General features: G+C 33.2%; 1 protein-coding gene across 1 annotated transcript in view; it reads right to left on the bottom strand.

Moving 5' to 3' along the window:
- Positions 1–4,488: 4,488 nt before the first annotated feature.
- KIAA0408 (KIAA0408 ortholog) overlaps positions 4,489–21,318 on the bottom strand; it is a 35,530-nt gene continuing 18,700 nt past the window's right edge. The window contains exons 2-6 of the mRNA XM_049771103.1: positions 20,144–20,398; positions 11,869–12,231; positions 11,704–11,783; positions 8,724–10,053; positions 4,489–5,935 (exon numbers count right to left, since the gene is read on the bottom strand). Of these exons, the coding sequence (XP_049627060.1) occupies positions 5,762–5,935; positions 8,724–10,053; positions 11,704–11,783; positions 11,869–12,231; positions 20,144–20,278 (2,082 nt within the window). The 5' untranslated portion in view covers positions 20,279–20,398 and the 3' untranslated portion in view covers positions 4,489–5,761. The remainder of the gene's footprint in view (positions 5,936–8,723; positions 10,054–11,703; positions 11,784–11,868; positions 12,232–20,143; positions 20,399–21,318) is intronic.

A 21,318-nucleotide genomic window follows, 5' to 3' on the forward strand; every position in this document is an offset into this window, starting at 1 on the left:
GGAGAGATTACAAATTAGATATAACTGCTTTATTCAAATAAAATACTTTAATCTCTTCTGAAATAAATTTAAGTTATGAAGCATGAAAATTTTCAATTATTTATCTAAAAGCTGAAGAAGGTTAAGATTCAGGGGATGTTATAGAATGATAGATTTGGATACTTATTAGGACACTGTTGGTTTCATCTCCAACTATATATATATGTATATATATATATATGAAATTAAGCATAGACATCAAATAATGAAAATGTTCTTATAAAATGAGTCTTTATGACACCTCAATACTTGCATCTTGAAATAATAAAAATGATATTTTCTTATTATCATTCAAATATAAAATTAGGAAAAATTCTCAGTGAAGTGAAAATAAGCCATTCATCTACTGTTCAAATTGCTTACGCTTTTTGACAAAGAAGCCAGTTTTAATAAGCTAACAAGTTATCTAGCAAAGTATTTTCTTGGAAAATGTATATTCTATTATTTTTATTATTTGCTTCTTCTCTGTAATTAAAATCACATTGCTACCCCAAATTTGTTTTAGGAAATAAAGAAAGAAAGATATGAACACATTTTGTAAACCACCCAAGTCTAAATACTTAGAAACACAGATGAAAGAATACTGGGATCCAGGTCTGCTTTCCACTCCTGTGACTGTTGCAGTCAAATAGCTCTCTCTTAATTTCAATTTGTATCTCCAAATGAGATTGTTTTGTTTGACTTCTACAGTACTTTGTTTTCTAGAGTCTTCCCTTATTTCTGGACTCCATCATTACTTCCCATTATGCACAATTCCAGAGGTCCTAAAACTATGGCCCGTGGGCCACATATTGTATTTGTATCTGTTTTGTTTCTTCATTGCAAAATAACATATATGAGGTGTGCATAAGAATTCATTCATAAGTTTTGCTTTTGCTATAGTCAGACCCTCCAATGGTCTGAGGGAAAGTGAACTGGCCTCCTGTTTAAAAAGTTTGAGGACCCCTGTCCCCTCTCTCCCAATTTCTTGGCATTTATCAACATTCCTGTTGGATTCATAAGATCAGCAATATCTATTCGATTTTAAGCACTGAATTTTTTTAACTACTAAAGCAATTACTTTCTATAATAAAAAAAAAGTTAAGACAGTAAAAAGTATTGAGTAAAGGTCATTTTCAGTACTGCCTGGTTTCTTATTCCTAATTAAAATTTTTATTTTATGAAAGTCTAGTTCTTGAAGGGACATAATGAATGATGTTATAGTTGTAAATATATTTTCTAATTAAGAAAAACATGCATAGGCTGAAGATATAGCTCAGAGGACTGAATTGAATACAGGCTGTGCATGCAGGAGGCAAGGCCTGGATTAGATCCCCAACACTGCATGGTCCACTGAGAACCACCTGAAAGACTCACATTCACATAGCTGGAAATATCCCCTGAGCAACTCCAAGTGTGGCCCCAAACAAAGAAATCCATATAAAAAGAAGAAATAGAAACAATATTTTCCACAATGGAAATCTAAATCTGCCTAACAATGCTGACTAATGTCATCATGTAAATCAAAACATTTAAAGAAGTGCTCTCTTCAAACTGCTACTTTAGTCTATAAGACATGGACTGAATTAGCAGTTAAATGAGCATAGAAATGAATGTACATTTTCAAGAAACATGATAGGATTGTGAATAGCCAAGTGCAGGCATTCAGGTAAATTTGGCTTTTTAATTCTACTCTAGAGATATTAATGAGAATATAGGTTGACTTTTGTACATCTCTGATTTGTGACCTTATAAATTTGATTGGAGATGATAAAAAAGAAGAAAATTAAAATGTTCTCAATGTATAGCAATGTCAAACACATTGTTTATACATTTATTTTGTTTGATAATTTTCAGTGGATTATGTTAATATCAAATAGCAACTAAAATACTTGAAAATTAATTGTAAGAAGTAGTTGTTGGGCTGTTGAGCAATAGCACAGTGGTAGGGCATTTGCCTGGCATGTAGCCAATCCAGGAAGGATCTGGTTCAATTCCCAGTATCCCATATGGTCCCCCTAGCCAGGAGAGATTTCTGAGTCCATAGCCAAGAGTAACTCCTGAGCATCATCGGGTGTGGCCTCAAAACAAAACAAAACAAAACAAACAAATAAGAAGTAGGTGTTATATTTTAGGCCCAGATGTTTGTTCTGTTTGGACAGACTGACTAAATTCTTTTTGTAATCATCTTTTTTAAAAATAATATCTGGTTATATTCAGTGTTTATATAAAGAGTAAAGAATTTGGAGGCTGGAGTAGTAGTACAGTGGATAGGGCATTTGCCTTGAATGTAGCTGTCCTGGGTTAAATCCCAAGCACCCCAGATGGTACCCCAAGCACTTCCAGGAATGGTACCTGAGCACAAAGTCAAGAGCGAACCCTGAGCATAACCAGGCATGGCCCCCAAATAAAACAAAAACTTTATATTTATTTTTTAATAAAATGAAGTAGGAAAAAATTTGTTTATTTGGTTTTGGATATAAGTAGTAGGATAGGTCCTCAAATTATCTCTTACGACATTATCTCAATGACATTTCATTTTATGTTGTTTCATTGTCAAGTTGATTAGAGGGAAAAAATCCTGGCTGATACTGAAGGAAATGGAATTATAAAAAGGTCTCATTTCTCATATGTAATTTTGCCTAAAATTAGTTTTAAAGAACCTATCTTAAGTACTTATTGTAGGGAGAAGTTGTGTAAGGATCATGTATATTATTACATGTATATGTGTCACAAATACATACAAAACACAAAATCAACGAATTTCTCTGTCTTGTTCTTTGTTTCTCAGATAGTGTGTCACCTTAGATTAATAGACGATTCCCCCACCAAACAAAGCTTGGGAAAATGATCTACTAATACAATTGTTTCTCATCAAATATTTCTAAAGTATTTAAAAATTCCTTATATTCAACAATGATGGCATAATGAAGGCAGATTTTGGGTGGGGGAGAAAATGCCTATATAAAGTAGAAAAACTACAATTAAAAATCACAGTATATCAAAAATTTTCAAGGATAATTTCCATTTACCTGATAGTTTTTTCATTAAAAATTATAAAATATTTGGGGCCGGAGAGATAGCATGGAGGTAAGGCGTTTGCCTCTCATGCAGGAGGTCATCGGTTTGAATCCCGGCGTCCCATATATGGTCCTCCCGTGCCTGCCAGGAGCAATTTCTGAGCCTGGAGCCAGGAATAACCCCTGAGCACTGCCGGGTGTGACCCAAAAACCACAAAAAAAAATTATCAAATATTTAAAAAGCTAAACCATAACATTCAATTAATCTCTTCAGAGTTTCATCAGTTTACCAAAAATTATGCATTGGACAAGTCTTTTTTTTCAGCTCTAACATCCTGATTTTAGTTAATGTAAGATGATGTTAAAATGTGTTTTGTTCAAATAGTTATATAAAAAAGTGATTTATAGTTGTGAAGCCTTATGACATAACTCCTTTAATTTATAGATAACAATGGTAGTGCCAATGGAACTAAGAACTATCCAACAATAGCAACCCATTGGAGTATTCAAGTAGTCATTACTTCAAAACTTCTCTAATCATCAAATATTTTGCGCGATTCAGGTTTCTGGGATGCCAAACTCTATCCCTGGAAATTGTACTCTATTATTTATAGTGTAAACTCAGAAAGTTTGCTTTTATGGTCTTGTTATTTTTTAATTTGGGGAACATTTGGCAATGCTCAAGGGTTATTCTTGAATTACACCTGGTGAGCTCAGGTAACCATATGGGATGCCGAGGATCAAACCCAGGTTAGGCAAATGCCCTACCCATTGTACTATTACTCCAACCCCAAGAATTCTCTTTTTAAGAGATCCTTAAGATTGATTTGTATTAAAAATAGGAAACACAGCTTGTATATAAAACTATTTAGGATAGAGTTATAAACAGGACAAATATTATGTTTAGTTCACAGACTATCCAGTGTTCTACAGCAGCATCTTCCTCAGAGTCTATTTTATGTCACAGGCCACCTTTCTAGTATTTTCTTCCTTCAAGGTGAAAAGCTTATTATATTAGCAACTATCACCACAGTCCACTAGATTACTTTCTCTCATAGAATTCATATGTGAAAGAATAGTTTTAAAAGACACAAGAATTAAAACAGTGGATTTATAGCCCTTACACATAATCTGCATCAACTATACATTCTAGTCATTTAATTGAGTGCAATTTCTGGAATCTTCCATTGTTGTAAATTATGAAGCTGTTCATTGCTTTGCAACAGTATTGAGCCTTTTAAGGCAGTCTTAGAATTTAAAAAACACTCATTTTATCTCAAATCATAGTGTACAATGAAGTAAAATTACTTGAATAATTAGGATATATCAGAAGTCTTGTTTAATATATTTTTTGCCATAAGAATGTTTTACCTTTCTGGTGGTAGGACAGAATATTTTATGGAATTACCATCCAACATTTAGTTTGTTATAGAGACAAAGGAAACCAAAATTTCTTCTTCCATATATAATTACAAGAACTTTAATATTCATATCTTTGTCAATTCTCAATAGATTTATGTGCTCACTGTAGGCAAACTGTGACCAAAATACATTTTTGTACCTTACTCAGAGATGTCAAAGTTTGATTTAAGGCTTTTAAATGTAGCACACTATAAGAAATGTATTGGAATTCAACTCTCAATGAATTATCATTCCTAAAACTCTGTGTTAAATAAAAAGTGAATCAGTTCTTTTTCTACTAATTTTAAGGAAAAGGTTAAAATTTGGGAAAATTAAATGACTTACCTCAAAATATGTTTGATGCCAAGTAGTTTAAGTAAAAACTTACAATTTTAACAAAACAACATTCAATATAAATGAATTTATTTTTGTATTCCTTTAAATTTAAGGAATTTTTGTTACTAAAATTGATAAATTGAAATAATGTGTAATCACATATGTAAGGCAGTCCTGCAATTCTGGCTGAGGGTAACCATATAACTAAAGCCATAATGGACTACCAAATGACATATAAAATGTTCTGTGAACATTTGATCTTTGCTTTAGAGGCTGATCTGTTAAAAGTGTAAAATATGGGGACAAAACAAAGTGTAAAATATGAATTGTTTAAAGGAGTGAATAAAGAGATCAGTGGTTTTAATCTAATCTTAATGGGTTAAGAAACTATTAATCATATTATGGAAATCTGTAATATTATCTATATGTATAATTCTTATTTTCAATGTATTTGTGACCATGGAGTGGTGAGTTAATATGTGTATCTCAATGCTTTAACTGCATACCTATTAAAAGGTATAGAAAATATAAACAGCAGTGTATAGTTTCAAAAATGTTAAATAGACACAAAGAATATAAGGTATGCATGTTATAATTTCAATGTCAACACTAGCACATAGGTTTTTTTTCTTATCTAACTAAATACATACTAGAGAGCTTCCTATTTCAATACATGCACTTAAAACACATGGCCATGCACATAACCTTGCTTTCTGCCTTGAGCAAGTAAGTCAGAATATACAATATAGTACATTGTTTCAATCAAATCATATTGTCAAATTAATGATGGAATTAAAAGTTCTGTTCTAAGAAATAAAAATACAGAAAAATAATGATTCCAAAGATTAAAAACACTGAAGACTGATGGGAAGTTGAGATTTCAATTGTCTCAGTGATCTTGAAAGATACAGTAATAGTTGTAAACAATCAGTAGGTTCTGTTTGGCAAATGGGACTTTTGTAATCTTAGCAATTCAGGCTAGAGATTTAAACCATCGAAACTTCAGATCGCAGAGCAATTGTATAGCTGTGAGCAGTTCTCTGCAAGGCAGGAGGTGCTGATGGAGATCTTGATGCCCATCTGGAAGGGAGACGACGGTTAGCTGGTCTAGCAGGTCGGGAAAATCCTTTTCCATGTGAGGATTTCATCGGTATGGATTCCTGTGACCAAATGAAGACATTCATTTTATTATTCAGGCAACAAAAATAGGTTCATTATATTATAGAAATCAACTACCACATTAATGTATTATATTTATAAGCAAGAAAAGTACCTAATACTAAGAGTTTATATATATTAATATTTGTAATCTTAGTTGTAGCAAAGAAATTTATCTGAAAATATAATTTTATAATTTTCCACAAAAATATTAATGTAACAGGCAGTTATAGTGAGTGATTATTTTGATATCAAATGATTAGTTCTGGAATCAAGCATTCATTTAGATAATCTTGATATAAATTTATGAAATTAAAGATAAGTCATAGAATAATTTTAGGTTGTTTTGCTATTATGTTAAAAATAAAAACTAGTTTGTTTATATTAAATATCACACTTTTAGAGATCATAAGCAAAAATTAAAACAAAATCATCAAGTGAATAATCTGATACTTAAGAACTTTGAAAATTAAATAAATAAGAACACTAAGAACTGGGGCCTGAGAGATAACATGGAAGTAGGACGTTTGCCTCACATGAAGAAAGACGGTGGTTCAAATCCCAGTATCCCATATGGTCCCCTGAGCCTGTCAGGAGCGATTTCTGAGCATAGAATCAGGAAGAACCCCTGAGCGCTGCTGGGTGTGGCCCAAAAACCAATATATATATATATATATATATATATATATATATATATATATATATATATATAACACTAAGAACTTCTGTCAATGTTAAATGTTTCAAACTATTAAAATACTGCTTTATTCTAATTGTTAATACATTTGCTATCTATTTTAAGCATTTTTGGAGGACTGAATAAAGGTCTTATCTGTATATCCTCATTATGTTTTACTTCTTTTAGTTTAAATGATGAAAATGAAATTAAAAGCTATCAATAACACATTATATATTTACTTTTGTTCTTAGTTTTATTTACTTTTTTAGTAAAGTTGTGTGCTTTCAACTGAGTTGTCAATGTGAATAGACTCCATTTCTATGACAATAATATGTTGTATGTAAACTTTTATATGTTATATTATACATATATCTTTTGTTCTTTTGTAGTCTAACTTTTAAAATTTTATCCCTGGGAGTAAATTTGTTAATTTCCTAAGAAATTTGTATAGTAAAGGGCCCCTTCCAAATTTCAATCAATGAGAGGGTCTGGGAATGTGATTTAGCAGTTGAGCACTTGACTTACATGTGCGAGGTCCTAAATTCAATCCCCCGCAAAAAAAAAAAAAAAACTAACAAACAAAGCCCTATCAATGCAGAAAAGGGAAATATTTAACAGGATTTATTGTAATGTTTCAGGAATCAAGCTGATATAAATAAATATGCTGTTCTAATTATAAGTATTAAAAACAAATAAATACCAAAGTATCACTGTCTGTAGATTAAGCTTTTTTTGTTTTTGTTTTTATTTTTGGGGGCCACACCCGTTTGATGCTCAGGAGTTACTCTGGCTAAGCACTCAGAAATTGCCCCTGGCCAAGGGGACCATATGGGACGCCAGGGGATCGAACTGTGGTCCTTCCTTGGCTAGTGCTTGCAAGGCAGACACCTTACCTCTAGCGCCACCTCACCAGCCCCAGATTAAGCTTTCTTTCCTTCTTTCTTTCCTTCCTCCTTCTCTCACTTTCCCATTTTTTATTTTTATAGGACTTGGGGCTAAATTCAGGATGTCACACATACAAGGCAAGTACTACTGATAGTTCTTTACTTTTTTAAATATCAATATAACCAGTGTATTTTTTAATCCCATAACTTTTAAAGGCTGAACTATTCTGCAAATATACTGAACAAAAAACAGGTAGTACTTTATTTAAATAACTATATATATTATTGATAAATGGTAGGCATTATAAAATATTATCTTAAATATTATTAGAATATAATATCATTTTATTCCCATTCCTGCCTTTTAGCTCTACAAATAAAATAAGTCATTTAGGCAAGAGTTTTTTGTTTTATTATTTTTTTAAATTTTTATTCTCCTCCCCCAATTCATTTAAAAAATTAGATAAATATAGAATCTTAATTCCATTAAAAATAGAAGAAAGGTCATGAATTTCTGAAAGGTCTGAAACTTCTGGAAGGTCTCAATTTCTGAAAACATTAAGAAAGTATCTGTGTTTTAAAAATAAAGTGTTTTAATGATGTACATTATTCATTGTTATGTGAATAATTTGTCAAAAAAAGCATGAATCAAGTACTTTAAATGACTGAATCCATCATAGGTAATAACTTAAAATTGCAGGTATTAAAAGTATATTTCATATATTTCTTAAAATATTAATACTTTAAAAGAGAATATTATATTAATCAACAGACACAGATGCACATTTAATCTACTAAATTTCTTAATCCCATTCATTATATTTACTATGTTCATTTTAGAATTTAAAAAAAAATTAAGGCTTTTAAAAACTACAATTCTAAGGGCTGGAACAATAACACAGCAGGTAGGACATTTGCCTTGCATGTGATGGACCTGGGTTCAATCCCCAGCATCCCATATTGTCTTCCAAGCCTGCCAGGAGCAATGTCTGAGCAAGGAGCCAGGAGTAACCCCTGAGAACTCCTGTGTAAAGCCCCCCAAACAAACAAAAAACAAACCCAACAAATAGAATTCTAAAGTTAATATGTATTCACTAAGTGTCAATAAACCAAGCAGAAGCCAAAATAGGTGCCAACGTACTTACTATCATACTGAGTGGGCAATTACTGAACTCTTGAATCACAAATAATTATGGAGGCTTTTTAACTGAAATGTTGTTTTCTTACCTCTGTTAATTTTTTCCTATCTATTCCTTGCATCACGTGTTGTACCCCACACATGGAAGCTGTTTTTTGCTGAAGGTCTTGCTGTAGTTGGGGCATTTCTAAGTAATGATTTGATGTGGCCTCACCAAAGACCTCAGAATTACATTTGGTCCAATTATCCTGGAAATATTTAGAATCATGCAATGCAGATCCAGTTGATGTCTTATATGTTTTCAGTAGCTTTTCCACAACACCATAATTTGATCTGGGGTCAGCAGATCTTGGTCGGCCAGACAAATTCATGTCTGGTCTCCAGTCATACTCATGAAGCATATTACGTTCACTATTAGGACTTAATTGTTCCTGCATTTGTCTGACGAGGCCTGTTGTTGATTTTTTGGTGGGATTTCCAGGCGCCATCTCCTTGGACACAGGCATGTGGGCGCAGGGCTTCAAAATATCAGACACATTGTTATTTTCTAATTTGTGACCCTTGTGCATCATCATGGTATTACAGGGCTTAAGATCATCAGATGATTCAGAGTAGTTTTGATTTTGCTTCACTGCATGACAATTTCTATCTGTTCTAAATACAGTTCTGTTAAATTCATCAGTCTTTGCTGCCAGTTTTTCATTCCGTGTGGTCCTTTCAAAGTCACAACTGAAATTTCTATGGGGGCCATTCTTTTGCATCACTGATGAACTGTAGTTATTGTTTATACAAAGATCAGGATGAAATTTAACAGGGTGGTTTGGGATCACTTTTCCATATTTTAGCTTACTGGGAGCAGAGCAGGTTTTCTGAATCCACAATGCAGGACTATTTTTTGACTCCATTTCAAAGTCACATGACCGTAGGCTAAGTCCAACATTTTCATTACATAGAGATCTGTTATCTGTTTTGGCTTTTGGTGTTAAAGATGAAAACTTGACATAATCTAGCGAAGTCTTCCCTTCATTTAGTCCTACAGGTATTTTATTGTTACCGGAAAGGATATGAGAACTGCAGTTCCATTCACCTTGATTCTCTTGAATTACCCAGCTTTTGTGGTCTAAATTTTCTTTCAAACTTTCATGGACCTGTTCAGGATATGAATTGGGGAAATTTCGAGAAGTGCTTCTTGGAGGAGGCAGAGGTGGAGTTTCATTTCTTTGTAGAGCACTTGTATCAATTCCACATGTTTTGATAGGACTGCTTTGGAGCATATCAGTACAGAATAGATTCTTTCTATTTTGCTGATTTTCTTTTTCTAAGTTGACTGCAAGAAAGCACTGGTCATTATTAATCATGTAGTCTCTATCAGGCACATTAATTTTTGGAATTTCCTGAAGAAAAGAATCTGACTTCAACCTGTATAATGATAAAATGTAATGTATTAGTCATAATTTTCTTTAAAATAATTTATTATTTATATTTTGGTTTTCAGGTCACACTCAGCAGTGCTGAAGGCTTATTCCTGACTAATGTGCGCAGGAACCACTTCTGCAGGTACTAAGGGTACCACTGCTCAGAATCAAACCTGGGTTGGCTGCATTCAAGTAAAGTGCCTTAGTCATTGTACTATATTTCTGGGTTAATTAATGTAGTATTTAAAAAAAAACAAAAGTAGGCATAAGCTATTGAATTCTTCTACAGAAAAGGTCATAAGTTCCTTAAATTACATTTTATGTAGATATATTCTTAAAAATTGCAATTCCCCTATACTATAAGATAAAGCTCATCTCCAAGAATTTCATTCAAGATTGTGCATACTCTAATGCAAACTATCTTCTCAGCATCTTTTTGTTCTATTGTTTGAAATTATACTCAATTTACACTAGACTACATAACAGCTTTTCTAAATTTTTATTGTGAACTGAGTGAATCATGAATTTTTCACAGAAATATTTAAGGTATACATACAGCTTTATGTGTGTTATATTGATAAACAATTTTAAAGTTCTCTGTTATCATTTATAAATTTCACAATTCATTACCACAAGTGAACTCATTTTCTCCTTGAATTTGAATAACGTTCTAAGAGTATGACAAAAATCTAAATAAAAGTGCAATGAGACTGAAAAAACATTAAACATGGTCATTTTGAACCAAAAGGATACCTACCATAAGAAAAATGAAAGATAAGAATTTTTCAAAAATGAATAGTATATAGGATAAGGTGACCATTAAGAAAAACAGTGTGTTTCTTCAAGGAAAAGTCAATTATCTGACATGGATACAGCATATTGAAAAAGACAAATGAAAACAAGAGAGAAATATTAGGATAAGTGATAAATCATATTTTAAATAATACGAAATTTTGTTTGCTTTTGGTTTATACATGACTGTGCTCAGGGAACCACATGTGCCATTAAACCTGGAAGACTATACTATCTCTCTGGCCCCAGATTTAAATTTTGTTTCTAACAGATATGACATGATAAGAACATCTTGTTGAGTGATTTGCAAAAGAAAATTGCTATGCAAGTTTTACTGAGTTATCATATCAACTGAAAATAACCCATGGCAATTGCGCCTAGTTTAATTATTATGGGTAAGTTCCAATTCAGTCACATATATTCGCTGAGAAAGCCACTTTACTTGAAAAAATTCAACAAGGTCTTTCTATTTTTCTGCTTTTGCTATGTAAAACTTTTAAATTATATACTATGACTATGTAATTCTATAAAATCCTACATTGTTGAATTTGATATGGTTAAAGTATATAGTTAACTGGATTAACTCAGCTTTGTGTACTTCTACTGGTAAATCTAAAATTTACAAAGAATATATTAAACAATCTATTATGGAGGAAAGTATAACTTAACTAAACATGGAAAGAGTAAAGTATTCCTTGCACTCAAATTACACTGAGGACAAAAGGAAAATGAATAGAAAAACACATATTTTATTTAGTGAACCAATTTTAACAACTCATTGATTTTAGCCATATAAAAAGTGTTAACAATTTACTAAAGGTAGTTTGGCACAACATAAAAGAATCGCAGATAAATAGCCTACCTTCTGTGTTTAGACTGTTTTTGAATTTTCTCTTGAAAGCTGCATAACTCTTCACTAACTTTGACAAGTTCTTCAAGAGCCTTAATATATATAAGCAATATTGTTAGCATTTGCAACATAAATATTTATTTATAAATAGTTTTGGAATAATTACATCTTACTTACGGTGTTTAGGGCACCCGAACAGCTCTTGTTCTCTTCCTTAGAAGTCTTTAGGTCAAGATAATCCTCATATTCCTTTAGGTTGTCTGTAGCCAAAGTATCCAGAAAACCCACTTTTGGTTTTTTGGTTTGTTTTTGTTCGTTACAAAATTTCTTTCCTTCACATAGCAAACTCTGCTCTGTTTTATCTTCTTTTTCTAAAAAATTCTTATGATTCATCCCTGTAAATTCACATTGGCCAAAATTGAGGTAATTTGGAGAACATTCCACCATTTTTTCGTGATTGGGCTTTTCATGATCAAGATTAAGGTCTTTAGCACGTTCATGAATATTCATTTTCCTCCTTAGTTTTACTTCATGGCAAAGCTGCAAAGATACAAAAATGAACTATTTTACTCCCTGAGTCACTTCATAATATGTCTGATTCTAAGCACACACATTTGGAGTTTGTTGCCATATTATTCTGTGCTACTATAGAGCATGTATGCTTCCAAATAGAACTAAAATCCAGAGTAGTTGGAGCAGCTTTGCTGACACATAAAGATGTCTTTTAACAAATTAAAGCATAAATAGCATTTTTGGTATAAAATTTAATTACAAAAATAATAATAATTTCATATCTATATATTAATATTATGATAATATAGAAGTACTTTACAAATAGGAAAATTTTCCTCCACCCCCTATGTCTACAGACAATGACTGGCCATTACCTCTCATTGCCTTATTGCTTTCAAAGTTTAAGGTTGGTGTCATAGTTTACCCTCCACTTTCCTTCCCTTTGTTGTCTTTTATATATACATACATGTGTATGTAATAGTTTAAATAATATGGTCACAACAATGTTAGAGTTTATGGTATGGATATATAGTTATATCCCTATGTCCAATGTCCTCCACTAGTGTCACAGTGTTACTTACAGTCTATCAGTTATTCCCCCTATTCTCACCACTATATGACATTTTCTGTCTTTAATCTAAGGCTAAAGATTTGATGACATTTAATACTATCTCTTCTCTTATTTTGTTTCTATACATGCTACATTGAATAAGACCATCTGATACCTGTCTTTCTGCCTCTTTCTAATTTTATTCAACATGATAGAACTTTTCAAGTAAAGCAAACTACAGTACCACATACTTAAATACTGGAGTATAAAGCGATCCGAGTATAAGCCGACACCCCCAATTTTACTCTAAAACTGGGAAAACTTAGTGACTAGAGTATAAGACAAGACGGAAGTTTCAAAAAATAAAAATATATATGCAAAACAATTACAATAATTGAGGAATCAGTAGGTTAAATGTTTTTCAATATTTATTACTAAAGAAAAACTGTAAACTAGCAACAATAACTTTAAAACTTTAAATAAAGTGCAGAAAACCGTAGCTTAACACGTAATCATGCTAAATCACAACTGGATTCCTGCCTGGCACCATAAAAAGACTTCAGGGTGTGAAAATGAGTGTGTAAGGAGCCTGTAGTTGGTCCCATGACTGTATACTTTAAGGGCAGAGGAAACCCGGTAGCCAAGGGAATTCTAATTTCCCCAATACTTACTGTGCCTTTGCAAAAAAAAAAAAAAAAAAAAAAAAAGAAGAAACACTAACTTTTTAATGTAGTTGCTGGTTTGGGTTTTTTGCATGTTTTTTATTGTTTTATTTTTATTTGTTGTTGTTCTTGCTTGTTTGTTTTTCATAGTTGCTTGTTTTGGTAGTTTGTTCTTTTTATTTTTTGATGCTTTGTTGTTGGTTTTTTGTTTTGTTTTGATTTGTTACCTTTTTCTTCTGTTTTTACTTTTTTCTTCTAAATTGATATTTATAATACCTAGACGAACTCCTCCAGGTTTTTTTCTTCTTTTCCTTTTTATCTCCAATAGAACCACATAATTTGAATCATCTTATTCAGCCTCATAAATTGAGGATTGGATGGTACCAGGAACAGACAGTAATATGAACATTTAGTGGAAATAAAAATGATCAGACTTGTACACCAAACTCAAAGTCAACAACAGAATCAATACGCAATCTACAACAAGCTGTACAATTAGGGACCAGTTACACTTGTATTCTGGGGGGTAAAGAAGGGAGATATAGAATGCATGCTGGGAACAGGGGTGGAAGGAGGACAACACTGATGGTGGGATTGCCCCTCATTTATTGTCACTATGTACCTTAAATATCACTGTGAAAGATTCATAATTCACTTTGGCCACAATAAAAATTAAAAAAAAAACTGGATTCCTCCTCCTTCTCATCTGTATGTCCAAATAGAGCTTCACCTATATCTGATATAAGGGTATCAGCATAGACATTTTCATCATCACTGAGTTCGCAGATATCTTCATCACTGCTGTTGGTCTCATACAAAATGCAGAATATTGTGGGTTAAATAGTTCAGTGGCATACAGTTCAGTTCAGCCACCTACCTCTTCAGCTCAGCTACGACTTGTGGACTGACCTGAAGCACTGTTCCCTCCAGCAGAAAGCAGAAGATGACTGGAGACTATGTGCATTTAATTCGGTGAGTGCACACCGAATCAAATAACCTGTATGACCTGAGTATAAGCTGAGTTCGGGTTTTGGGGTACAAGTTTTGTGCCAGAAATATTCAGCTTATACTAGAGTATATACGGTATTTTCTTATACTACTAGAAAGCATATGTATAAGACACAGTTCTTTGTCTATTCATCTATCATTAGATATTTAGCATGTTTCTATATCTTATTATTTCTGTAGCCATGGTAATAACACCAAGTGCTGCACTGAACTATAGGTGTGCATATATATTTTTCAAGTTAATGTCTTTGTGTTTGGAAGGTAGATGCCAAAAAGTAGAATTAATAGATCATAAGGGAGTTCTATTCTTACTTTTTGGAATAATGTCCATACTAGTTTTACAGAGGTTGAACTAAACATTCCCACCAACAGCAAATGAGATTCCCATATGTTCTCTTCAAAACTGAAAGTATCTGTTCATCTCTCCTTGTTTTTCGATGGTTATTATTGTTTTAATGATCACACTTTATGAGTGCTTTCTATACCTTAAATATTAACTCTTTATCTTCTGTGGCATGTTTAGATCCTTTATTTCATTTTGTAAGGCGCCTTTTTATTTTGGAGTCTGTCATGTAAATACCTTTTAACTTGATGATTTCTCAATTATTTATTCTTATTTTTGTTGTCTTTTCCAGCAGAATAATTACTGAAGATAATTCTGAATTACATAACCTGGACTGTAGGGCTGTTTTCCTCGGTGTATTTTGTGGATTTTGGTGTGATCTCACAGTCTTTAATACACTTTGAATTAATTTTAGTGTATGAAGATACAAATTGTCTTCCTTCCTTCCTTCCTTCCTTCCTTCCTTCCTTCCTTCCTTCCTTCCTTCCTTCCTTCCTTCCTTCCTTCCTTCCTTCCTCCTTCCTTCCTCCTTCCTTCCTTCCTTCCTTCCTTCCTTCCTTCCTTCCTTCCTTCCTTCCTTCCTTCCTTCCTTCCTTCCTTCCTTCCTTCCTTCCTTCTTCCCTCCCTCCTTCCCTTTCTTCTTCCCTCCCTCCCTCCCTCCCTCCATTCTTCCCTCCCTCCTTCCCTCCCTTCCTCCCTCCCTCCCTCCCTCCCTCTCTCCCTTCCTTCCATCCTTTCTTCCTTCCTTGGACTACATGGGATGCTGGGATTCAAACCATTATTTGTCCTGGATTGGCTGTGTGCAAGACAAATGTCCTACCACTGTGCTATCTCTCTGGTCCAGATTTGTTCTAAATATTTATTTATTTATTTATTTATTTATTTATTTTTCTTTTTGTTTTCTCAGCCACACCTGGTGTTGCTCGGGGGTTACTCCTGGCTATGCTCTCAGAAATCACTCCTGGATTGGGGGATCATATGGGATACTAGAAGACAGAACCACGGTCTGTCCTAGGTCAGCTGTGTGCAGGGTAAACACCTTACCACAGCTCTAGCCCCTGTTCTAAATCTTGAAAAAACACATTTGACAGCAGTACAGCAAAGACCATACCTTTGTTGTGGAGTCAGGGATCTAAAACAGTAAATGCTGCATGGATCACCACAAGATATGTAGGAAATATAATTTTTAGACTTCACATCTACCAGGCAAGTACTAAACTCCTAGCTAACCTTAGGACATCTGAAATTGTATTCTTAAATATATGACCCCACTTGATGCCATATTAAACTGTCAAAATATTGTTGACAATTTCTTATAGTTCTTTCTGTTTCCTAAGAAGACAGTTTGTTATAAAAATAAATTTTATTACAGTGCAGTGAGGAAAGTTTCTAGATATTAGTAATTTTAAATGACCAGGTTTTATATATTCTAAAAAATGTTATGATTAAAACATATATGAACCTACTTGATGTGACATAACAGAAATCTGGGTTTTCATTATCATTTAGTCTTCATTAAAGTGGAACCCAGATGATATTTTTGTTAGAAACAAAAGTCTGGCCACATCTGGCTGTGCTCAGGTCTTACTCCTGGCTCTATGTTCAGTTATCAGTCTTGGGGGTTTTCAGGGGATCATATGTGGTTCTTGGTATCAAACTGGGGTCAGCTGCATGCAAAGCAAATGCCTCACCTCTACTATTTCAAGAACCAACCTCATACTGTTTTTTGATGAAATCTTAAATTTTATTTTATTTTTTCCTCCAGTTTTTGACAATAGGCAACAGTGCTCAGAAGCTTGTGGCCTGGTGTTGAATGCTGCTGTGGATTGAACAAAAACATCCTGTATGCAAAGCATATGCTTAACTCACTGAACTATTTCTTTGGTTTTATAAGGAAATAGTTTTAAATTCTGGTAAAGTCTGTTAAATTTCAAAGAAAACTGTCAAATAACTTAAAGCTAATGACTACATTTTACAGCCACATCTTGTAGCTATATCTTTTATTAAAGAACCCAATAATGAATTTATTGCTGCTCAATATTTGTACAAATACCACCAGATGAGAGAAACACATAGTTGGTGCCTGAAGGGTGTACAATAAATATACATTCATTTCCAGACTCATAAGTCTATCACTTATGAATCAACTTATTGGCCTCAGTAAAATGATTTGCTTTGAATTTTTGTGGGCATCATAATTTTGTCTAACCTTGACAAAAGTACTGTTTTAAACTTAAGAATATTTTATTGACACTGCCCTCTTTTTGAGAGACTACAGTTAAAACTGAAATTGTATCAGTTTTAAAATTAGGGGAAAATGTACGATTCTCAAGAAACAGAGTTGCTTAACTTTTCTTAATACCGACAATACTTCTAATCATTTTTGTGTTAATACTAGGCACAGAAAGCTGATACATATATTTCACATTTGATCATTTCTTTGTCTCTTATCTTTCTTTTTATGGGCGTATATTACCTTATATAATATATGTCACATTACATTCTCTTGGGTACTTGAGTGGTGTATGAATAAACAAATAGTCTTATGTCTATAACTAATGGAAAGCAATTTGTTTAGCATAGAAAAACCATGATACTTTATACCAGGCTATTTCAATATTTACTGATTATTTGAACAAAGGAAATAATTAAGAAATATTGTTATTATAATAGCTAAAACAATACATGTATTTATGAACTCAAGCATATCTATTTTAATTATTTCAGGTTTTAGATGATTTAAATATGTACATCTTGGTTTTACAACAGCATAAGGGTAAAAACAGATGAAACCAAGAAAAACAGGAAGAACAGGAGAGATAGTACAGTGAATAAAGCTGAATAAAAGGTATTCAAAAGGTGTTTTATAAGTAACTAGAGATTAAAAAGAACATTATCAGTATGATAAAGATGGTAAAATGGTAACATCAGATATTGACAAGTGTCTTCTATGAGCATTCTGAGTCAGTATATTTTATAAATATTTTCCCAGTTATGGAGCAGAATAATACAAGCGGTAAGACAAATAACACTACATTCAGTTACTGTCACAAAATGGGGACAGGAAGCAATTATTAGAGCCTTCCTGTTTCTTAATGCTGAAAAGAGTAACATTTCCAAAGGTTATCATACTAAACTTAAAATATGTTTAATGCCTGCTAATCAACAAGGTTAATATTTTCATTAGATGGAAATCACAGAATTATTAGAATAATTATTTGACAATAACAAATTTTAAACAAGCAGAATATTACTATATAGCAAGACAAGTCCAGACCATTACTGGATGTCCTAGACCTTTGAAAAGCAGTGACTTATGACTTTAAAAGTTAGTTTCTTTTTTTATTCTTTTTTATTTTTGTTTTATTTTTGGGCCACACCTGGTGGTGCTCAAGTGTTACTCCTGGCTCTGTGCTCAGAAATCACTCCTGGCAGGCTAGGGGGACCATATGGGATGCCAGAAATCAAAACCAGGTCCTTCCTGGGTTAACGACGTGCTAGGCAAATGACCTACCACTGTGCTGTTTTCTCCAACGCCCAAAAATTAGTGTCCTAATAAATTTAAATTTTGGATTCTGATTCGACATAAACATATCCTATTGTTCCAATATGAGTTCCGAGGTGGAGGAGAAAAGAGACCAAAACATATTTCTCAAACTATAGAGAAGTACATTCTTATTTCAGTCATTAATCATATGCTACATGCTTTTCTTATGGCTTTCTTTTAGAGAGTAGTTGTAAAGTTACTCTAAATCTTTCCCTTTTAACATAATAATTATTATTCATAACTGCAACTTTCGTGGGAGTCCACCACGGGTCGGGTCCCAGGTTTCATCAGCTAGGCTCCCCACACATAACTTATTATATGGCCATCAGTATTTTCAATAATACATAAAATATCAAGTTTAATGGTTTATTAATAAAGGTCTGGGCTAGAGCAATTATTGCACAGCAAGTAGGGCATAAATAAGTTTGATCCCCAGCATCCTATATGGTCCTCTGAGCTTCTCAGCCAGGAGTAATTTCTGAACAGAGTCAGAATTAATTCCTGAGCACTGGCCAGTATGATCCAAATACCAAAATAAATAAATAAATAAATAAATAAATGTCAAGTAGTCTTTTAAAATCAGCTTATTGATAATATAAATGAATAAATATGATAATTATATAAATAATATCAGAAGAAAGCCAGATAGTAGGAGTATTTTCATTTGGAATATATTCACATCCAAGTGTAGAAAGGTTATTTTTATTGCCTCTTAATAAATGTTCCAATAAATATGAAAATATCTAGCCATAAAATGCATTGAGTCCCTTTTCATGTTGAGTATATGAGTACCCTTTTATTAGCTGAATTAATATTACAATTTCATTTATACATAAGTATTTTCAGAAAAAGATCTGATTTTTTTTTTACCACATTCTGGGGTTACTCCTGGCTAGGCAGGAGTTAGAAACCACTCCTGACAGCCCGGGGGTGGGGGTGGGGGGCATAATATGAGATGTCGTGGATCAAACCCAGGTTGACAGCTTGCAAGGCAAATGCCCTACCCACTGTGCTATTGCTTTGGCCCAAAAATATCTGATTTTTTAATGGCCAATCATAATTTTGCTAATGTGCTTAATCAAGTATGGTTTCTTTTTTTGTTTTCTTATTCTCTTCCATATTTGAATACTGATGCAAAATATGCATTTTTCACTTTATAAGACACACCTGACCATAAGATGCATATAGTTTTTAGGTGAGAAAAACAAGAAAAAAATATTCTAAAGCAAATGATGCAACCCGGAACACCATCAGGAGACAACAGCTGGGAACAACCAGCCTTCGAGGCTGAAGTATAATTACAATACTCTAATCCACAGTAAATGGTTAAACACATTTACCTAACTTTATTTTTACTTTATTTATTATTATTTTATTTTATTTTATTATTTTAACTTTATTTTAATTTATCAGAAAATTAAAACAAGCAAAAAAAAACATTTTTAAATACTCAGGATTTACTCAGGCTTCAGCTCCAGGCGGCTTTGCTCCATAAGACACACAGACATTTTTCCCCATCTTTTAGGGGGTGGTGAGTATTATGGTATGAAAAATATGGTACATACCTCACTTTTGATACCAAGGCATCTGAGTCAGAAATAAACTGATACATATTTAAAGTGACATATCAACTTCTTAACTTTCATGCAAGCCTATAAAATAAGTACAGTGCCTATGTAAGATGCTATTTTTGCTCTAGTGAATGTCACTGACACATGAATCTCGTAGGTAGAATAAGGAAAATAAAGCTTTCAATACAAAACAAACTCCAACGCATTTTTCATTTTGAACTTTACATCTATAATGTATTAAGAATAAGCCAGTTGTACCTCCTCTATCTTCTTCTGCATGATCTTCCACTGACTTTCCCATTCTTTTCTTTCATTGTCAAACTGGTCCAGTAATTCCATCCTCTCCTTGTGCCAGCTGATCTCTGTGTTCTCCCATTGCTTACGTAGGTCCATGGCAACAGTGTGAGTGTTAGTGAAGGGCTGTTTCTGCTCGTCTCTGCTTTCTCTTAACTGTTTCTTGGAAGCTTTAAATTGTTTTATTTTAAGTGGTCTCACTTGCCTTTAAAATAAAGCCTAATATAAACATAAAGAGAAAAAGAGAGAAATCAAAATTCTCATATTTTCTGGAAGCATTTTTATCAAGAACTGGTGAAATAAACTCTAAGAAAACTAGGCTCATAAGAAATAGCAATACTCTGTTTATTAGATGTTAGAAGAAACTAACATGGTAGGAAGGTATTGTCTGTATCTAGTAGTTTTCTTCCTACTTTTTTGTTTTGTTTTTGAGCCACACCTGGTGACACTCAGTTACTCCTGGGTATGCACTCAGAAATTGCTTTTGGCTTGGGGGACCATATGGGATGCTGGAGATTGAACCGAGGTCTGTCCTGGGTCAGCCGCATGCAAGGCAAATGCCCTACCACTGTGCTTAGCTTCGGCCCCCGTTTCTTCATTCTTGAGAATAGACAATAAAATTACAATGAACAAGGTGGTTAAGTACACTTGTGAGATACAAGTATTCCTTTAGCTAGTCACTTAAACTAAAGATAGAATTTTAATGAATATCTAAGAATGGAATTATGAAAGACAAATGATTGGTCTCAAACATAAAACCTTAGTAGAACTACTTTTTGTAATACAACCAGATTATATATTTCTGAGATTTAAATTCCTCAACCAATGAGAATGTGATTATTGTGCCAACAAGGACCATTAAGTTGTTTGTTAGTTAGGGACCAGAGTGATAGTACAGAGAGTACAGTGCTTGCCTTGCACATGGTTGACCTGCGTTCAATTTCTGGTAACCCATATGGTCCCCAAGCAATTCCAGGAGTCATTCCTGAGTACAGAGCCAGGAGTAAGCCCTGCGAACCACTGGGTGTGGCCCAAACAAAACAAACAAAAAAGTGGTAGTAAATCTGGGCTTGATGTAGCAATATCATACTGGTATATATGAGTACTTATTTAGAATGCTAAATTCAGAAAACTGGAAA

The sequence above is a fragment of the Suncus etruscus genome, chromosome 4 (genome assembly GCF_024139225.1).
Source record: "Suncus etruscus isolate mSunEtr1 chromosome 4, mSunEtr1.pri.cur, whole genome shotgun sequence".
Lineage (NCBI taxonomy): Eukaryota > Metazoa > Chordata > Mammalia > Eulipotyphla > Soricidae > Suncus > Suncus etruscus.